This window comes from Sus scrofa, chromosome 13, assembly GCF_054392235.1.
Source record: "Sus scrofa isolate SSC_HxYL_T2T_F1_AM1 chromosome 13, Sscrofa_HxYL_maternal_Yorkshire_Landrace_v2.0, whole genome shotgun sequence".
NCBI lineage: Eukaryota > Metazoa > Chordata > Mammalia > Artiodactyla > Suidae > Sus > Sus scrofa.
This window is the reverse complement of record NC_139395.1, coordinates 198,397,029-198,418,265: the sequence shown is the minus strand read 5'-3', so window position 1 is coordinate 198,418,265 and position 21,237 is coordinate 198,397,029. Positions and strand designations below refer to the sequence as shown.

General features: G+C 34.7%; 1 protein-coding gene across 2 annotated transcripts in view; it reads left to right on the top strand.

Moving 5' to 3' along the window:
• Positions 1-21,237, top strand: part of TMPRSS15 (transmembrane serine protease 15) — a 172,326-nt gene that overhangs the window by 13,035 nt on the left and 138,054 nt on the right. The window contains 6 exon segments of one of the 2 annotated variants that reach the window (NM_001001259.1): positions 25-277; positions 4,514-4,644; positions 4,918-4,985; positions 10,855-11,006; positions 13,977-14,021; positions 16,060-16,095. In NM_001001259.1, coding sequence (NP_001001259.1) covers positions 133-277; positions 4,514-4,644; positions 4,918-4,985; positions 10,855-11,006; positions 13,977-14,021; positions 16,060-16,095 — 577 coding nt within the window. In that variant the 5' untranslated portion in view covers positions 25-132. 2 annotated transcript variants of the gene reach the window in all.

Below are 21,237 nucleotides of genomic sequence, written 5' to 3'. Positions count from 1 at the left end.
CAGACCAGTAAGACTAGGAGAGACTTGTTGTTGACAAACTTTCTTTGGAAACTTGAGGGCTTCTGCTCTTCAGTCAGTGCAGGCGTATGCTCTCTCAAAGATCTTAGAGTAGGAAACCTTCAAATACTAAACATGGGGTCAAAGCGAATTATCCCTTCAAGGCATCGTTCTCTCAGCACCTATGAAGTCATGTTTACAGCCCTCTTTGCCATATTGATGGTTCTCTGTGCTGGATTAATTGCAGTGTCCTGGTTGACAATCAAGGGATCAGAAAAAGGTAAGTCACACAGAGTTGGCTCTTGAGGGTGCTGTCAAATGAATGTACACTCTTTCATCTCCAGAATCCTGCCAGCATATTGTATTCATTGCTGTGCTTTCATGACAAGATATTTATATTGCATTCAGATGCTTCCCTGTAGTTCACCTCATGGAATTTTTTTAAGTTGGTATATAATTTGGAATTCAGAACTGAAACATAAGACTAAGTTTTTAAAATAAAAAATAAGCTTCTCAGTTTCAATATATTAAAAAAGTAGGTTCATACCTGTGGGTCTGTTCTGCAAGAATTTAAAACATAAACATATTCAAACATTGTTCACTATAGAAACAGATAAATAGGTCAAATTAAAGAAAAAAGATCGCTTATTTCTGGAGCATTATATCTTCATTTTTGTATTAGTACAACAATTTTAATTGCAACAATATAAGGGAAATTGGATGTAATCGTGAACTTATAAAGATCTCAAGCTGCCTAAGTAGCAATATGTGATTGACAGAAATAAGAAAAAGTAACTATTATTTAGAAGTAACTTACTTATAACAACTGCTTTTCAAAGATCTTCAAATATATTCTCTTGTTACAACAAACCTGTAAATTGTTATTGTTACCCTCATTTTATAGGTGAAAAATCAGAGACAGAAAATTTAAGTAACTTATTTGAATTTGTAGCATTACTACATAGTGCAAACTAGACAATCCAACTTTAGAACTTTGCTCTTATTTATCATTTATTCATATACAAGATAACTTCAAATAACAGCATAGCAAAAGTCTGAGTATCAGATTTCTTTTTTCTTTTTCTTTTCTTTTTTGGCCACATTCACAGTATATGGAAGTTCCTGGGCCAGGGACCCAACCCAAGCCAGAGCTGTAACCTATGCCATAGCTGTAGAAATGCCAGATCCTTAACCCATTGTACCACAGCAGAAACTCTTGGATTTATTTTTTTCTGAGAAAATTTTCACATTTTTTAAAAGGATAAACTACATATGGTATATTAATTCCTTCCGAAAACTCACAGGACAAAACTCTTTACTGTGAGTGATTTGGGTTTTACCAAGAAAAGTCTCAGCCTTTGAGTTAGATTTTTCCTTTCTAAGTTTGAAATAGAATGTTATAAATATGATTTAGAATTTTATAAAATAATTTTAGTACAATCCCTGGTTTATTTAACTATTGTGGATGTATACAAGGTATATATTTTAGAGAGAAAGAAGGCTTGTTGATATTTTATGCAATTATATGAACAATTAAATTATAGAGGTTCTGAGACTTTTAGAAAAGGGCTTTGGTTTTACTTAAATGATGTGAACAACTTTAAAGATATGTAATCATTTGGAACTTGATTATACCCTTTGGTTCTCAATAAAATACAAAAATTATTTTACCAGTAAAGTAAAAAATAAATGTAAATATGATTTAATTGTGAATTGAATATAAAAAGGGATTTGAGCTAAGTCTATAAATAGAACACTAGAGGACATAAGGCATACTAGTTTTTATACACACTTTTTTTTCCCTTTTTTTGGTCTTTTTAGGGTGGCACCCATGGCAAATGGAGGTTCCCAGGACAGGGGTCCAGTCTGAGTTGTAGCCACCAACCTACGTTTCAGTCATAGCCATGCGGGATCCCAGGCGCATCTGCAAGCCACACCACAGCTCACAGCAATGCAGGATCCTTACCCCACTGAGCGAGGCCAGGGATCAAACCCACATCCTCATGGATGCTAGTTGGGTTCGTTAACTGCTGAGCCACTACGGGAACTCCATTTTTTATTTATTTATTTTTATTTTTATTTTTGTTACACACTTTTCTTTAGTACTCTATTACTTTTTATTGGAAATCATTTTAGACTTAAAAAATTGCAAAATTTGTAGTTATTTTATAACCTTAGTCCAGCTTCTCTTATCTATTCTATACATCATAAAATCTTCCAACCAAGAAATTAAAATTGATACAATTTTATTCGAATTTCACCAGTTTTTCCGCTGATATCTTTTACAAGTTCAGGATTCAGTACAGAGTCCTACATAGGATTTTGTTTTCATATTCCTTAGTCTCCTCCAATCCATGACAGTTCCTCAGCCATCCCTTGTCTTTCACTTTTAAATATGCAAACCTAAATATAATTTCAAGTTTTTTAAAAAAGCAAATGAAATAGTATAAATATGTTATATCAACTATGTAATAATTACTATTTAGGCTAAGTGCAATTTTTTGTTTAAAATATTCTAGGACTTCCCGTGTGGCTCACAACATAACTACTCGGTGTTGCTTCTCCAGTGGCTGTGGCTCGACCCCTGCCTTGGAATATCCATATGCCACAGGTGCAGCCACAAAAATATAAAATAAAATATTCTAATATTGCTTCTGGACCAGGAGGTTTGTTTCAATATATGACAAATCTTGGGTTCTGAAGGCAGCCAAACCAATTTGTCCAAATTCCAAATATTTTTTTTTTGGTATTTTTTTAATTGTTATTTCCCCAATACATTTTTTTTCTACTGTACAGCATGGTGACCCAGTTACACCTACATGTATACATTTTTTTTTTTCTCACACTATCATGCTCCATCGTAAGTGACTAGACATAGTTCCCAGGGCTACCCAGCAGGATCTCATTGCTATTTCATTCCAAAAGCAATAGTTTGCATCTATTAACCCCAAGCTCCCAATCCATCCCACTCCCTCCCCCTCCCCCTTGGCAACCACAAGTCTGTTCTCCAAGTCCATGATTTTCACTTTTATCATCTTGGGAAATTTCTCAGTGACCTATGCCTGAATTTCCCTATCTGGGAAAAGAAGAAATTAACATCTCACACCAGGTCAATGTATCATTATTACTACATTTACTAGTGATTTCATCATTGTGTGAGTTTCACCTAGATCCATTCATTTTAAATATAAATTGATATCAAAGGAAATATTCTGACAATGGGATTGTACTGGACTTAATGGCACACTTTACTACCCATGTTTGTATTCAATTTGTTAGCTTTTTTAACAACACTTTTTCATATTGTGATAATACATTTTCTGCAGCATTCTCAATAACTTCTTCCATGATGAGTCTCCACCTAATGGCAAAAGGTCACACATGCCAATTTTATAATTATTGGAATGAAAGAAGTAGCTTCAAAGCTATGTTTCAAAGTAACATACACACTGAAATCTTCACAGCAATCCACATGAAGAAAATCAGCAGTGTCCCTGAAAACTAGGTGTTCAAGAAGTATTTGAAAGCAACTACAAAACTTTTAATGGTCCATTTCTCCCCATGCTTCCCTGAATCAGTTCCCATAATTGGTAGAAGTTGATCATTCCTGAATCTTGCAACAGGAATCTCAATAACAAACAAAAACCCCACAAAATTGAAAGTGTAGAGTGTTGGTTAGACTTCAAAGAAAAGAAAGAAATAATTTTTAATTGCATAACAAACTAGATAGCTAAAAAAATTAAAAATTTTATTTTTACTTTTTAAGTAGCTGATGATGAAACATGAAGATGGCGAAGAAAAAACTCCAGGGCCAACACATCAAGCAAGAACTTCTTTTTTATTTTCCCACTGTACAGCAAGGGGGTCAGGTTATCCTTACATGTATACATTGCAATTACAGTTTTTCCCCCACCCTTTCTTTTGTTGCAACATGAGTATCTAGACATAGTTCTCAATGCTATTCAGCAGAATCTCCTTGTAAATCTATTCTAGGTTGTGTCTGATAAGCCCAAGCTCCCAATTCCTCCCACTCCCTCCCCCTCCCATCAGGCAACCACAAGTCTATTTTCCAAGTCCATGATTTTCTTTTCTGAGGAGATATTCATTTGTGCTGGATATTAGATTCCAGTTATAAGTGATATCCTATGGTATTTGTCTTTGTCTTTCTGGCTCATTTCATTCAGTATGAGATTCTCTAGTTCCATCCATGTTGCTGCAAATGGCATTATGTCATTCTTTTTTAATGGCTGAGTAGTATTCCATTGTGTATATATACCACCTCTTCCAAATCCAATCATCTGTGGATGGACATTTGGGTTGTTTCCATGTCCTGGCTATTGTGAATAGTGCTGCAATGAACATGCGGGTGCAAGTGTCTCTTTTAAGTAGAGCTTTGTCTGGATAGATGCCCAAGAGTGGGATAAGCAAGAACTTCTATGTCTTAACTGGAATGTGAATATTTCCTCTTATTCATAATTCACATTTTTGGTGTTTTGTTTCCCATTAATTGAACTAGATGCAGCACTTGGAAAAAGTCACGAAGCCAGAGGGACAATGAAAATAACTTCTGGAGTTACATATAATCCTAATTTGCAAGACAAACTTTCAGTGGATTTCAAAGTTCTTGCTTTTGACATTCAGCAAATGGTAGGAGAACTTCTATTTTCAACTAGTTTAAAATTTCGTAACATAGCTTGAAATTTTACTTCTTGACAAAAGATATATAGATCCTGTCCTCTTTGAAAAAATTAGTTCATAAATGTAATATGCTCAGGAGACTTAAATGTTTGAGACCCATCATCACAGAGCAGGAAATTGCCCCCAAGATGGTTCTAAGAATATAAAGATTACTTTGTTTAAATTTTTAAACAAACAAAAAAAAATCTTTAATTTACCTTTTTTAAACTGTTTCTTTTTTAGATAGGTGAGATCTTTCAATCAAGTAATCTTAAAAATGAATATAAAAATTCAAGAGTTCTGCAATTTGAGTAAGTATAACTCAAAATTTTTCTCTAGAAATGAAGCACAGGATCACAAAGTAGTGATTTTTTTTTTTTTTTTTGCTAATATTTGTAAATGCTTGTTACTATTTTTAGGAGAAAATGGAACATTTAAAATTTTTAATGTTTTTTGGGAGGATTGAGAAAAGTAGCATGGTATAAACATTTGTTACTTGTAGCAAACAATAATAATAACCATAGATAATTGACTCATGTTCTCTCTCCTGAGTGCAAAATCTTACAGACACATGGAGAAGGCTGAGGTTGATTGTATACAGATGCCTAGGGGTCTGAAGTTTAAACTGTATCATATGGGATCCACAGGGGACTCCGGGTCATTGGACACTGTAAAGAGCCTCACTTTATACAAAGACTAATCTCCTATCTCAGATCTGAAACAACTGAATCAGAATGCCCAGCACCAAAGATGCTCTCTACATAGTCTTCACAAGTGTCCTGACATTAGTAAAGGAGTCATTTGTTCTTAGTGACCAAATAGAAGTAGGGGGGGTCAAATCAAAGGGAAAGTGATCATATTCAGAAAAACAATGACAGAAGGTCAAAAGGGATTAGTTCATGATAAGTTGGAAACTTTAGGCCTTGCCATTTCTTTTGGAACAAAACATATCCACCCAGTGGAAGTCATAATGGAAAAAAACAAACAAACAAACAAACAAAAAAAAACAGGAGTTCCCACTGTGGCACCACTGGTTAAGGACCTGGTGTTGTCTCTGAGGCAGCACAGTGGTTTATCCCTGGCTTGGGAACTTCCATATGCCTGGAGTGTAGCTGAGAAAAAAAAAAAAAAAAGGAAAAAAAAGGCACAAAGCTTCATCATTTTACAGCTCCCCAGCCCCCACAATTTAGAAATCTGTTTCTCTCTTTCTCATCTACTTCTCTATCTACATTTACCATTCTTTATCCCACTGCATATTCATGATACTTAGTCTCGGTACCCAGCCAACCCTACTCCCATCTCCAGTCACCATTCCTTTCCACAACACAGATTTCCACTCCCTTTTCTGGGCTTAATATTTTTGGTGGGCTCTTTCATTGGCCTGATTTTAGAGCTGGAAGGAGATATGTGGACTCTCAGGAAGGGTTATTATGATGATGATTATTTGTTTGTATGTTTTTCTCGAAGGGCTGTTTTTAAAATATTTATTCAGTGTTTTTTCTGTGAAGGTAAAACCATGCATGCAAGATTTAATTTCACTTGAAGCTATTTATCCACTCTGAAGTGAGTGGAACCAATTTCTCTTTTCCAGTTTTAGAGAGGATTAAGTGTGGAGATCTATGTTAAATCATCACTTTGAATTCAGTTCTTAAAGTTTTAGAGCTACCCCAGGTAACTTCTTGCCTTCCTGCACAGTGAAATCCACACAAAGTCCATTATCTAGAGCAGAGTGTATTAGGATAGTTTCACTAATGGAGGTTTTTGTCTTCTCATGTTTACAGCATGCTGGGTAACTGTTTTTACCAGATTGGGAAAATTTGCTGAATATACTTCTATTTAAGGTCTTGGTGGTTTATCAAAAACCCTAGCATTTTCTTGGATTTTTATTAAGTAATCTTATCTTTCTCAAGATGGTTAAAATCAGTATATTTGAAACTGTAAATTATTTGTGTTAAGGAATTATTTCCTTCCCTTCCTCTAAAGTACCCAGGAGACCAATATAGTACCTAAACCTTGATACATATTTTACAATGATTCTCAAGGAACACGCTTCATTAGCGTAGAGATACATTTACCTAGTTATAGCTGAACTACCTTTAAGTCAGAAATGAATTTTTAAAAGATGCATTGAAGAGGAATTTCACGAAAAATTTCCATAAGATAAATGTCCATAAATACTTTGGGAGACTGAGAAGGATAAGAAATTCAGAAGCAGGAATGAAAGTAACAAGCAAATATGTAGGTTTACTTTAAACAAGCATATATAAAATGATAGGTTCCACTCGGGAAAAAAGTGGCAGACTCTTAATTAGCATTTATTTTCATTTTAAACCCCAATTGATCAACTCCAGAAATAGAATAACTATTGTTCTCAACTAACAATAACCACACTAACTGCCAAAAAAAAAAAAAAATCTAAAAATCCTTTAAAATACCTAGTTCCTTTTATGTTTCTGATTTTAATGAAGCTCACATCCCATCCTTACGTATATGGTCAAATTATAGCACTCATGATACTAAACTTAGTCATTAACCTATCTCTTCTTCCTTTTAAAAATCTTTAATGTCAACTCTTGCCCCTCTGCTAAATTCTTTGTGTGTGTGTGTGTGTGTGTGTGTGTGTGTGTGTGTGTGTGTGTGTGTGTGTTAGAGCCATTCTGCTGGCAAGCAAATGGTTTACCCTCCTCTGGGAACACTTTCTATTATTCAGTTTTGTGGAAAGTGCTTTGAATCAAAGACCATTTAGCACTTGATTCTTTTAATAAAGTGCTGTTTACCCTTTGTGGCAATATGAAGCTTCTTTTGCCCTTTGAACACAAATGAGTCACAAAGTTAGTAAAGGAAAGACTTTTCTTTACTCAGCAACCCTGGAGGTTATCAATATCATTAAGGAAAATAAGAGATAAGAAACATTTGATTTATTGCACACAGGCTCTCTGTATAATGATAGGATTTATCTGCTTTAAAAAATGATTCAGATAGTCCACTAGAACAAGTACTTTGAAATGAAAATGGCCATTGTTTCTTTTTTTTTTTCCTAACAGAATAATCCTTATTACCTTAACAAATAACTTTAATCTCACAGCAGTGATAGAGATCATTATTAAACCACTAAAATAACAGTTTTAGCTTTCTTATTGGGTGAAACACAAATGTTTATTGTGGTTTTCCTGATTTCTACAGTATATCTCTCTTATCTCAGCATTTACATTGTATTAAAAAAAAACGATTTTAAAGACTCCAACTCTATGTGGATGTAGGATATGTAACTTCTGTCCTTGTATAAATTATTAAATGCAATATATAATTCACAACTAAGAAAACACATCTTTCATACAAAGATGTTTTATGCTTGAAGATGAGCTAATCCAATTACTTTCAACTCAGTGAAGGAAAATTCCAAATTTGTTTCCTCTCTACCAAAAGTAGCTTGCCTCTTCTACTTCCTATCTTAAGTAAACTAAAAGCAAGTGTTCAGTCAAATGAAATGTATGGAAGTTACAAAAGGAGAAAAATCCAATTTAATCAGAAATAAAACTATCTGCTGTGTAACAAGGATGAGGTGAAGAATGGGAATTGAAGACAGAGAAAGTAATGGATGTTGTTCACTCTCATTTTATTTTAAATACACTTAACTCTGTCCATTTAAGAATTTGGGGAGTGAGGGCGGTTAAGGAGACAAGAAAAAGAAGAGGAAGAGGAGGTGGAGAAGGAAGGAGAATGAAGAATGAGAAGAGAAGGCAAGGGGGAGAGGGGGAGGAAAAGGAGAGAAGCTTCTATCTCTCCAAAGTATGGAGGAAATAAAACATCCGTTCCATCACCCCCAAAATTCCAACCAGTGATTTTCTGCATCTCTTTGGGTATAAAGCTCTAGTAACAATGCAAGATAATAAAAACCCAGGCCTGCCTCTAGGTAAATGTATTGAATTCTCTTTCCCGTTGACAAATAGTTCATAATGGTGTTGACAGCAGTGGTGCGTAGGGTGACAGGGTGATGACTATATAAAAACGCATCTGGGAAACAGAGGTTCTGAGTTTTATTCCTCTCTCTGATACTAATAAGCTATGTAACACTAGGCAAAGTTACCTATGTTACTCTGCATCTCAATATCCTATTGCTGAAAGTACAATGCTGGCCAACATCAGAGGCAAAAAATAGAATCATCTCCCTTTTCTCGAGTTTTTGTCTAAATAAATACAGGATGAAGTCTGAGAATTTTATGGCGTTAGGATTTGTTTTTTAAATTGCAGTTTACAGAACATGACTAAAAGTGCCTTCAAGTGTAAGAGTTTCTCATCTGACAGCACAAGGAATCTAGAGGCTGCTATAAAAGTTAGTTCAGTTTTACAATGTCAGTGACATAATCAAGAATTTGGGTGTTTTCATTCTTTCATTATGCTGTCTTTAGCTTATCAAGTATAGTTTGCCTCGTGGTCCCAAGATAGATATGACAGTTCCAGCAATCACATGTAGATATAATATTCAACAAAAAAAGAATAGTAGTCCACTGTGAGCCTTTTTTATTAAATAAAAGTTTTCCAGAAGTTTCCCATCAGTGTCCTCTCAATTCCACTGATCTAGACACATGCCCATGGATAAAATCACCTTTGACATGAGGAATGGTTGGGGAAGCCATGAGAAAATGAAGATTTATTCTCAAAAAAATTAGGGCCTGGCCTGCATGGAAAAATTAATAAGTGTGGAGGTGTAGATAAAAACAGTGTCTGTGACAAAATCTGTTTTTATCAGGAACAACAAGTAATTCCATGTGTGAATAAATTTGGGGAACCCAGAACTAAATCGTTATAAGATTTGGTTGCTGTGATTTAATCAAATGACTGAAAGTTAAAACATTCTAATGTTTATAAATAGTATATTTAATAGAGGTGAAATGTGCAATTGCTCATCAGAGTATCCTTTTCACATCAGTAGTGAAAAGCTAGCTTCATATAAAGAAATCACTTCTGCTAAACTACGAACCTAAGCAGTAGCACAGAAACTAAAAAGGAATAGATTACCATGTGGAAATGCCAACCTACTGTGATCGTTCAGGAACATTTTGACACTATATATAATCCTCGGAAGAAAAAAAAATACATTCATTATAAGTTCTGTCAAGACAGACATATAGACAGACACATAAGGAACTCTTTAGGAGTTGACGAAGTCCTTTAAGAAACTCATTAACTTCTAGATAATACAAGAATATGAATGTAAATGCCTAAATTTCAGAACCAGAAACATACTATGCAAAATTTAGCCTCTTTATTCTGCCTCTTAAGGATCCAAGTAAACTCTGAGTATCCCCAGCTTACTGAGAGGTACAGAATAAAGACCAGATCCTAAAATCACAGTAGAAAGTAGAAAAGTAGATAGAAGAGCAAAAAACTTTCAAATATCCCCACTGCACCAAAAATATATTCAGTTTTATGATTCTTTAAACTTTAAATCACCAGTGAAGAAATCTTTTAAAATTCATGTTTAAGCGCAAGAGATGAAGAAAAAAAAGATGACTTGGGCCTTATAACTGAATTCTAACATTATGGTTAGAGATGAGTAAGCAAGATAATACTAACCCTTTACCATGAGACTGAATATTTGATAAATCCCCAATAATCCACTTATGTTTGTCTTCTTTATACAGCTTGAAATCAGGGTATATTTCAACATTTTTTATTAAGAATAGAGAAGAAAAAATAGATATAAATTAGTTGCTATAAGCTTGCTATCAGGCCCTCATAAACTGTATAGAAACATTTTCTCTGAAATCATTGAAACAACTTTAGAATTCTTCCAAGAAGCCGTCTGTGAAAAATTATAAATCCACACTCTTCATTTTCTCAAACAGAAGAATAAATGTCTTGATATCATGTGATTTTGTCTAATTTGACACAAGTGACTCTGGTGTGGCCTAGGGATCATTGTGCTAACGTGGAACTCAGAAAAATCAGGTTCTAATTCTGGATATGCCTTTGTGTTCTCGGAGAAACATTTAATCTTTTAATTTCTTTTTCTTCCACCTATGCAATAAAAATAATATTTGACATGACCTACCACTATAGGTGCAATAAGGATTGACAAGGGGATAACTGGAGAATTTCAGACATTTTACCTACATCAAACACAAATGATTTGAAGAAGGCTGACTTTTTTTTCTCATATCATTTTTTGCTTTGCAGAAATGGCAGTGTTATAGTCATATTTGACCTTCTCTTTGCCCAGTGGGTGTCAGATGAAAATATAAAAGAAGAATTAATTCAAGGCATTGAAGCAAATAAATCCAGCCAACTAGTCGCATTCCATATTGATGTGAATAGCATTGATATCACAGGTATCTGTGAATATTATTTGATTTTTTTTGAATCATTAAGCTATAAAATTAAAATTCAGGCTATGTACCGGGGAAGCCCTGGGATCACCCTGTGCTTTAAGAATCTGTCTTATTAACTGATGTTACACATCTACATATGGAAAGTGAAATCTGGAGAAACTGTATTTCAAGAAAAATATCAGAAAAAGTTTGTAAAATATCAAACGGTTCTGAAAATTTGGGCATGCATATGTTTGTGGGTTTGATCACATTTTTGGCATTGGCCAAGCACACCCTGCTTTTCCAGGAACACTTCATCAGAAAGTGACACTCATTACTTTCTGATAGTGTCATAGAATTACTAGATTACAAAGTCAAGTCCAGGCTCTAATTGAAGATTTAAGGAGAGAAAATAAAAGAGGGGATAATGATTTTGATTCATCCCAGTTACTTACTGATAAAAAAAAATAACTATTTTTAAAATGATGCATAATTTTAAAGATAAAAATAAATGAAAGGGGAAGAGATACAAGTCATCAAAAATAAGACAGTGATGTCTATCAATGTTAGGTTATTCTAAATTTTTCATTCAAGTTATCTTCCATTCGATTTAATTCAACAAACATTTATGCTGTGTCCTATTTTGTTTGAAAACAATAGTAATTTGTCACCCATCCAGATCCACAATCTCATATCTGTACATTTTGAGGCTAAATATGTTTTGGAATTCAGAAATTTTTAGATATTGGAAAGCGAATCAATAAGTAAATATCCACATCAAGTAGAACAAAGGCAAAATTTATTTATTTACAATTTTTTTTATTTAGAATGAAGGGTTTTGTTTTGTTTGGCTGTGCCTGCAGCATGTGGAAATTCCCAGGCTAGGAATCAAACCTGTGCCATAGCAACAACCTGAGCTGCTGCAGTGACAACACCAGATCCTTAACCCACTGTGCCACAAGGGAACTCCAAGACAAACTTTAAATAGCCTACTGCTAGTTCAAATAATTTTGCATCAGAATGAGATCAGTGAGTATAGATTTGCCTCTAAATCAATTGTTTAAACATGCATATTTTGGGTGTTTTGAGTTTTTTTGGGGAGGGAGGGTTGGTTGGTTGGTTGGTTTTTGGCTGAGCCTATGGTATGCAGAAGTTCCCAAGCCAGGGGCCAAACCCTCACTAAAACAGTGACCCGAACCACAGCAGTGACAACACTGGATCCTTAACCCACTTTGCCACCAGAGAACATTATGTGTTTCCTTTTTTGATTTTGTAATAGTGGGTATGAAATTGCCAGCTTCTAGTTGCTTTACTGTACAACACAGATTCATCAAGCACAGTTTTCTCTTTCACTAAGCTTTCTGCTCTATACTATTTTGCTCAGTGAATGGAGAGCCACAGTTCTTAAGTGTCTCTTCTATTGATGGTTTGGTCCCTTCTGTCACAGCTGCTGGAACATACACAGTTTTGGATCTTTGCCTAATTCAAATGAGCTAAATATTACTTCTTACTAGTTAGAGCAGGTGTTTTTTCTATCACCATATTTAATACTCACACCAATGCTATTAAGAGTATTTTACTACCCTCATTTTACATATAAGAACACGTACCTAACATGTTGGTCAAGTGCCTTAAATCACAGAGCTATTTAGAGTTGGATTAAGGATTCTGACCCAGATGGACTTGCTCTGAGACTTTATACCAGAATTTGTTTTATCATGGTTTTGCCTTTGAACAATGTTGATTATTTTTTCAATAGTCAATTTTCTTCCAGCTAGATGTGTTTTCTTGCTATCTTTATTTAAATGGGCATAAGTTTCTGAAGGTCTGCTATGGCAAATGAATTGACAGGTGTGCTGAAACAATTTCATGACTTCCTACAGTTGCGCTATTTGGGAGAGGGGAGCTTATGGTTTTAAAAACTTTTGTTTATTCCCTAAAATCATATCCTTTGAGCTAGCTTAGAATAAGTATTATAAATGCAATAAATTATATCACAATATCAAGTCAAGAATATCTCTGCAATTTGAAGTTACATTAAACTTGTTGAACTGTGTTAAAACACATTTATAAGCCTAATACCAAGCTTAATTTTAGGTATTTAAGTTAAATATTCACTGGCATCATGTCAATTTTCAAATTTATTACATTTTAAAACTAATAAATTCATAGACACCTTGGATTTTTATATAGTATACTGTCTAATCAAGCATAATCCAAAAAGTGTCTTCTTTATGAAAAAATCTTATAAAATGTACTTTGTTATCTTCTTGATTGATATTCTACCATATATCATTTATGAGACTGCTATAGATATTTTAGAAAGAAGACAATGTAGTAATGAATACTGTAATAAACAGTCTATCTAGAAGAAGATAGACCTCAACTCATTTACCATAAATATTGTTTCGAATAAAAACAAACGTATTAGATCAGGGTTTTTCGTAAGATATGCTTTGGTTTATTTTTTACATAGCTGTCATTATGTTTTTAAAAATATTAAACATGTTAAAGGGTGAGGATAATAGCTTGTTTTTAATCTTTTATGTGGAAAACACTTTATACTTAAACTGTTTTTAGTTCCCAGTAGATATTACTTTATGAAAGATTAGAGTCCATTTGTTTTGGTGTAAGACTATTGATTCTAGGTCTGATGAGATCTGGTGTGTTATATTTTTTCTCTTAAATGTAAATTATTCTTATATAACTATAATGAATAGGTATCTTTTTTAAAGGGGTAAAATAAAGCAAACAATTGCACAAGTAAATTTTATAGATGGAATATATAGAGATGCTGGAAATCTGTCAAATGTATCACAATCAAATAATGGTTAAGTAATTAAATAAATGGGTACATTCAGGATGAGACAGAGTGGAATGGGAACTCTAAAAAATCATATGCCCTTTGAATGAATATTCAAACTGTACTTGATGTTCTATAATACATATTTTTTTACTGTGAGGACTAGCTTCTAATCAACTTTATTTCAGAGTCTTTGGAGAATTACTCTACAACAAGCCCTTCAACAACTTCAGGTCAGTATTTACGGCCTTTTAAAATATATACTTTTGACACTATGAAACTTTATGACATTAGGGAAAGTTTCAGTTTTCTTTTTTTCTGATAGCTCTTTCTGAGACATTTAGTTTTCATATCGAAATGTTCAAAAGCGTACATTTGGCTAGGAATAATGTAGTTCATAATATTTCAGAGTTTATAATGCCTAGTTATATATGTAATGATATACATTTCCTATTTCAATTCTCCTTTCATATTTTGAACTCTATGTACATACGTATGCATGTATGATGTGTATGTGTGAGAGAAATCTCAAAATATGGCTCTGATCATGCAGCCTTGGAAATGAAATATATTTGTAAGGTCACTAGGAATGAGGAAAAGTGTTTAAAAGACAATGAAATGATAACTTTCAAGATGTATTGCACTCTTTGGAAAGGATAATCTAAGGTTTGATATTAACTTTGTTCTATTCCAGCATCTTCTTCACCCTATCTTTCTAACCACAATTTGTCACTACTGCTCATAAAATTTAGAACTTCACTTTGTCTTATGAGGATCATACCTACTATCAAAAGAGTGCTTAGAGGAATTATCAATAATTTTAGAATTAACCTGATTTATCTTAAAATGTAAAAGCATTCTGTTGTAGAAAAATCATATAAATAAGTCAGGGATCTGAACACTAAGTCTGCCTCTGCCAACTACTAGAATCATTGGGCACTTCACCTTTGAAAATCTGCTTCCCATAAATTGTGAATAATAAATTTTTTTCTGAATATTTCAGAAGTCCTCCCAAATATCAAATTTATATAAACATACTTTTAAATTGTAAATTGCGGAGTTCCCGTTGTGGCGCAGTGGTTAACGAATCCGACTAGGAACCATAAGGTTGCAGGTTCGGTCCCTGCCCTTGCTCAGTGGGTTAACGATGATCCGGCGTTGCCGTGAGCTGTGGTGTAGGTCACAGACGCGGCTCGGATCCCGCGTTGCTGTGGCTCTGGCGTAGGCCGGCGGCTACAGCTCCGATTCAACCCCTAGCCTGGGAACCTCCATATGCCGCGGGAGCGGCCCAAGAAATAGCAACAACAACAACAAAAGACAAAAAAATAAATAAATAAATAAAATAAATTGTAAATTGCTTTAAAACAATAAAGATACTTATTTTGGTATTATCTATAATCATAACCATTTTTATGATATTTGAAAAATCTATTTTTTAAAGTATCTACTTGGACCAGGTACCATATTTTACAAATATTCTCTCATTTAATTCTCAGAATAATTCGGTAAAGAGGTGTTTTTTTTCCTACTTAAAGTAAATAAGTAATAAGGAATGTCCCTAGAGTCACACAGCTATTAATTGTCAAAGTCAGGAATTAAAAGTAATTCCTTTGTACTCTAAAGCCCATTGTCTAGGTGTCTCTCAAGCTTGTATTTCAAATAACACCACATTAACATAGAAAATTTAAGTCCACAGCCATTATGAAGTTAATGAATTCTTATTTTTAGTTATTGATAACTGAAAAACATCATCTTAAAAAAAAAATAAAAGATGGAGTTCCTATTGTGCTCAGCAGGTTAAGAACCCAACACAGTATCTGTGAGTATGAGGGTTCAATACCTGGCCTCACTCTGTGAGTTAAGAATAACAGTTAAGGATCCACTGTTACCACAAGCTGCAGCATAGGTGGCACATGCAGCTTGGATGGCAGAGGCAACTTGGATCCAGTGTTGCTGTGGCTATGCCATAGCCCTCAGCTGCAGCTCCAATTCAACGCCTAGCCTGGAAACTTCCATGTGCTGCAGATGCAGCGGTATGAAAAAAAAAAAAAAAAAGATGACTTACAATCTAAAAACCTCTCCTCTACAATTCTAAAAATCAATAAAAACATAAATGATTTATTTTTAGATCCAGGTACAAATGATATCTTCTTAATAAATACTAATAACTCATAATAATTTTTAAAACTCTCAAGTAAAATATTAAAAGAAGGAATTCTTAAGAAACAGTTTAAAATGTAATTGTTATTTTAATGTCATTTATTTTTACAGACAAGCTGACAACCAGCAGTCCTCCAGCAACCCCAGGTCAGTTTTAATAGTATTTCTCAATAGTAAAATAATAATAATAATATTTATCTTATTTTTTAAAAGTTTCCACTAAAATTTCATTTTGGGCTCTGGCAAATTCTCTGATAATACAAGTTGATAGTATCCATATTTAATAAATAGGAAAACTAGAGCAGGTAAATTTATAGTTTTAGTCTAAAATTTAACCGAAAGGTAACATTATCTTTGGGGCTAATTAATGCTTGGATTACCTGACCTCACTCCAGTCCTCCATCTTATTATCTATTACTGTGAATGCTGCAACCACAATCAAAATGTTCTCCATGATTTTCTTTTCTATGGACTTGAAGAAGAGACTTGTGGTTGCCGAGGGGGAGGGGGTGGGGGGGATTGGGAGCTTGGAGTTAATAGATGTGTCCTATTGCCTTTGGAGTGGATTAGCAGTGAGATCCTGCTGTGTGGCACTGGGAACTATGTCTAGTCACTTATGATGGAGCCTAATAATGTAATAAAAAAGAGTGTATACATGTATGTGTAACTGGGACACCTTGCTGTAGAGTAGAAAATTGACAGGACACTGTAAACCAGCTACAATGGAAAAAATAAAAATCATTATAAAAAAGAAAATTATAATACAAAAAAATATTTTCCAGAAAGGATGCAGGTTTCAACAGATGTAAGGAATTTTTTTCTTTAATTGTTCTCTCTGCACATGTGATATTGTATTGCTCTCTCTTGACATTGTATGGTTGCCAAATCAGTACGGAAATAGCCTTGGATTCACTGATTCAACAATTTTTCATTACGTTCCTACATTGTCAGACTTCTCATATGCATCTTTGAAGTGACAATTTCTCTGGATTCCTAGTAATTATCTACTGTGCTGGTGAACTAAAGTGTCTTCTCTGGTCCTAACTTAATCTTCATGGTAAATGGTCTGGATGTGTACCTAATTCCTTTAAGGCAATTTTGTATAGAGTTTCAGCTCCTAAAATAATACTGCCATTGTTGTATTACTGGAATGTATAGCAAATGTTATATATACATAACAGGAGAGAGCATTTAGGAAATTTCACATACTCTCTGGACAAGACAATAATTTTGGATAAAATGGTTGGCATGATGTTTGAAAAGCACAGTGATATGAGAATCATTCATCAAAATGCTTTAACATTTTTAACAAATTATCATACCTCTAAACTCATAGAGGTCTTTTATGGTAGGATAAGCCTGCCTGGTTTTTTCAGGTGTTACCCATATTGCAGCACAACATACTGAAAAACAAAACTGCTCTTCAGACCAGTGAAAAACTATTTACAACATCTAAAATCACCTTTCAACACAGTTTTTGAAAAAATGTTTTTAGGATGGCTTCCTTTAACTAAAAATAAATGGAAAAAATAATTTTAATATATTTAGAGAAATTTATTTCTAAAAACTTTAAAAGTTAGCAACAAATATCTAAACTAGTGCTCTGTTTTCTATTTATCTGTCTGTTTATTGATTCATTGAGTGATTCATATAACCCACAGTTATTGAAGACATCTTAGGTAGATAAGATGCCCTAAGAGAAATATTTGGAATGACTTAGGGAAAAAAAAAATCTGTGTAAAGCAAGAAATCCTGGGACTAAAAACAGGTTTTTCCTCCTTGTCATCCTGAAAATAAACTCACCAAAAACATAAGAAATGACTTAACTATATGCCCAGTTCCTGCAAGACATTTGGTCCTGTCCAAAACATCCATAAGACATGTGTTCACAACAAAAAGCCCTTGATAATTTGGCATGGACCAAATATGCTCATGTGTATTCTATTTATTTTATTTTATTTACTTTTTTTTGCGGGGGGGCCACACCTGTGGCATATGGAAGTTTCCAGTCTAGGGGTCAAATCAGAACTGCAGTTGCCAGCCTACACCACGGACATAGCAATGCAGGATCCAAGCTGCATCTGTGACCTACACCATAGCTCACAGAAACACCAGATCCATAACCCACTGAGGAAAGCCAGTGATCAAACCCTTATCTTTGTGGGTATTAATCAGGTTCTTAACCCACTGAGCCACAATTGGAACTCCCACACATTTTAAATAGAACCATATTTCAAGAACCTTTTGGTATGGAGTAAATGACTTAAGAACCAAATGTCTTATGGACCAAAATATCTAATGGATGTCTTATGGATGTTTTGAGCAGGACCAAATGTCTGCTAACAGCCCAGTTTCCTCTGGCCAAAGGAGACAGTGAATGGGGAACAGAGAGCTTGAGGCTAACACTCAACCCATAATTTTCTCTCTCGGGAGTAGAATAGAAATCTCCTTCCCTATATGTAAACTGTCGGAATGGGATAAGTACACATTTAGTCCCATCTTTTATACTTTATGTAAGCATTTGATAATCAAAATGAAGACCAAAATATAACATACAGTTCTCAAACATTGAAAAGGCATGGGTGAATTCCACCATTAACTTATCCCACCAGTTATTCTACACATCAAGTTTGGCAAGCTACCTAGTCTTCTTGAACTTTGTATTTATTATCTGAAAGGCCAGGATTAAAATGTGTACCTTAATGGTCTTGAAGAAAGATAATACAGATACTAACCAATGACTGACACAAAGAGGAGACACAACCAATGTTAGATCCTTTCTCCTTTAACCCTTCTGACTTAAACAGGAAAAAAAAAAAAAAAAAGCAGTTGGATACTTAAAAAAAATGAAAAGACTTCAAAAACTAAACTAAGGTTCAGACAAGATGATTGTATTCAGCAATGCTCATTTTAATTTTTGCCCCCAAACCTCCAATTCTGAGGTTTTCTTATTATTAGAGAATGTATTGAATTATTTTAATCAAGCCTCAAAGAATTGTAATAAGTAGATGTAAAAATATCACATTCCCTCTTTTATAGGATCCATGAGTCCCAATCATCTTTTCCATTTATTCCTCTCATACGGTGAAATACTATAGATTCATAGAGAGGAACAAGGCAATTAAACTTGAAAACTGCAGTTTCCAAGCAGTTCAGAATTTATTATGAATATGCCTTTCAGGGATGTTAAGTTTATTCTCATTTTTATATGCCTGGAAGACAGACTTTGAGAAAAATCAACAAATGCACGCATCATATACCTGGCGTTAGTACTATTATAAATTTTGCCAAAGAGAACTTTTGTATGAGAGCGGGTACAAAGTCCAGGAGGATTATGTTCTATTGTTGCACTGCCTTTGTTGCCAATTACCGTAAAGTTTTACTAACCCATTTGGAACACTAAGGGGAGAGATGGGAACTAAGGTTGCATTACACCGATTGATTTCTGGCTGCTACAGTGTGTCGAAAGGGGCTCTTTTGGGCCATTGTTCATATGCTTGAAGGGTTTCTAGAATACAGCTCGTTCTAGTCTTTTGTTGCTTACTGTGTAGGCAATGATTGCAGAAAAAAAAAAAAGTTTCACTATCTTGGGCTTTCTCAATCTCAAACAAAATGCAGTCTTGCTACAGTTCCACTATGTGGAGGAGTTTGGGGATTGAACAAAAAGAACTGCCTGAGTTAGTGAAGAATGTGAAATTGGGTCAAGAGAAGCTAAAGCAGAATTATCCTTCTTTTGAATTACTTGCCCCAGGACTAAGACACAGGCACTGTAATTGACACCAAATATATTTTGACTTTTAAGTATTTTTTTTTTCCTTTGCATGTGAGAGAACTATATGTGTGTGTGTGTGTGTGTGTGTGTGTGTGTGTGTGTGTATAGAGAGAGAGGGCACTCTCCTCTAATTTAAGATGTTCCTGTGTATATGATATCAGAAGTATTTTTTTTTTTTGTCTTAGTGTCACATGCACGGCATATGGAAGTTCCCAGACAAAGAGTCAAATCAGACCTGCAGCTGCCAGCCTGTGCCACAGTCACAGCAACTCAGGATCCAAGCTGAGTCTATGACCTACACTACAGCCCACAGCAATGCTGGCTTCTTAACCCACTGAGCAAGGCTGGGGATCGAACCTGTATCCTCATGGATACAAGTCAGGCTCGTTACCACTGAGCCACAACAGGAACTCCGATCTCAGAACTATTAAAGTGTCTTTCCACTAATTTCATTTAAATCAACCAGCTATAATCTTGCTAAAAAGATTAAATTTGTTCTATCAAAGTAAATGAGAATTTCTGTAAGGTGATATCTCTTTTTTTAACATAGTATAGTGAAATGAACATGGTCTCTCAAAGCAGGCGTAAATGGATTCAGATTCTGATTCCATTACTAAGTAAGCTCTTAAACCTTGGGTTTAATTTGTCTCAGCTTTGGCCACCAAGTATTATTACCCCTATTTAAATAATATGGAAGGAGTTCCCACTGGGCAGGTTAAGAATTCATTGTCTCTCCAGCAATGTGGGTTTGATCCCTAACCTGGTGCAGTAGGTTAAGAATCTGTCACTGCTGCAGCTGTGGTGTAGACTGAAGCTGAAGCTGGGATTCAATCCCTTGCCCAGGAACTTCCGTATATGCTGTGAGTATGGTCAAAAAGAATGGGGGAAATAAAAATCTGAGATTTCCAAAATATGATTTTCAAATTATTATCTTGAATGTAACATTTTTTGTAACTGATTTGAGACAGAAAATAACGGATTTCAGTCTTCTTATCCTCCACAATGCTTAGCACAATGCCTGCATAAAGTAGGGGCAAGAGATTCCTCACCCTAAATCACTGGAAAGTGTTGTGACTGTGACTCTCTCTGAAGTAATCACATTTGAGTGTCTACTGAATCCTTCCTGATACCAATATAAATATGTAATTAAGGAGTTCCCATTGTGGCTCAGTGGAAAAGAATCTGACTAGTATCCATAAGGACACAGCTTTGATCCCTGGCCTCGTTCAGTAGTTTAAGGATCTGCTGTTGCCATGAGCTGTGGTGTAGGTCACAGGAACAGCTCGGATCTGGGGTTGCTGTGGCTGTGGTGTAGGCCAGCAGCTGCAGCTCTGATTTGACCCCTAGCCTGGGAGCTTCCATATGCCACGAGTGTGGCCCTCAAAAGGCAAAATAAATAAATAAATAAAGCCCTCCATTTATAGAACTACAAATAATACTGATTTACTGGTAGGTTTTCATAATATGCTAAATAATTAATATCTGAAAGTAATATGTCATATAGATATAAAATATGC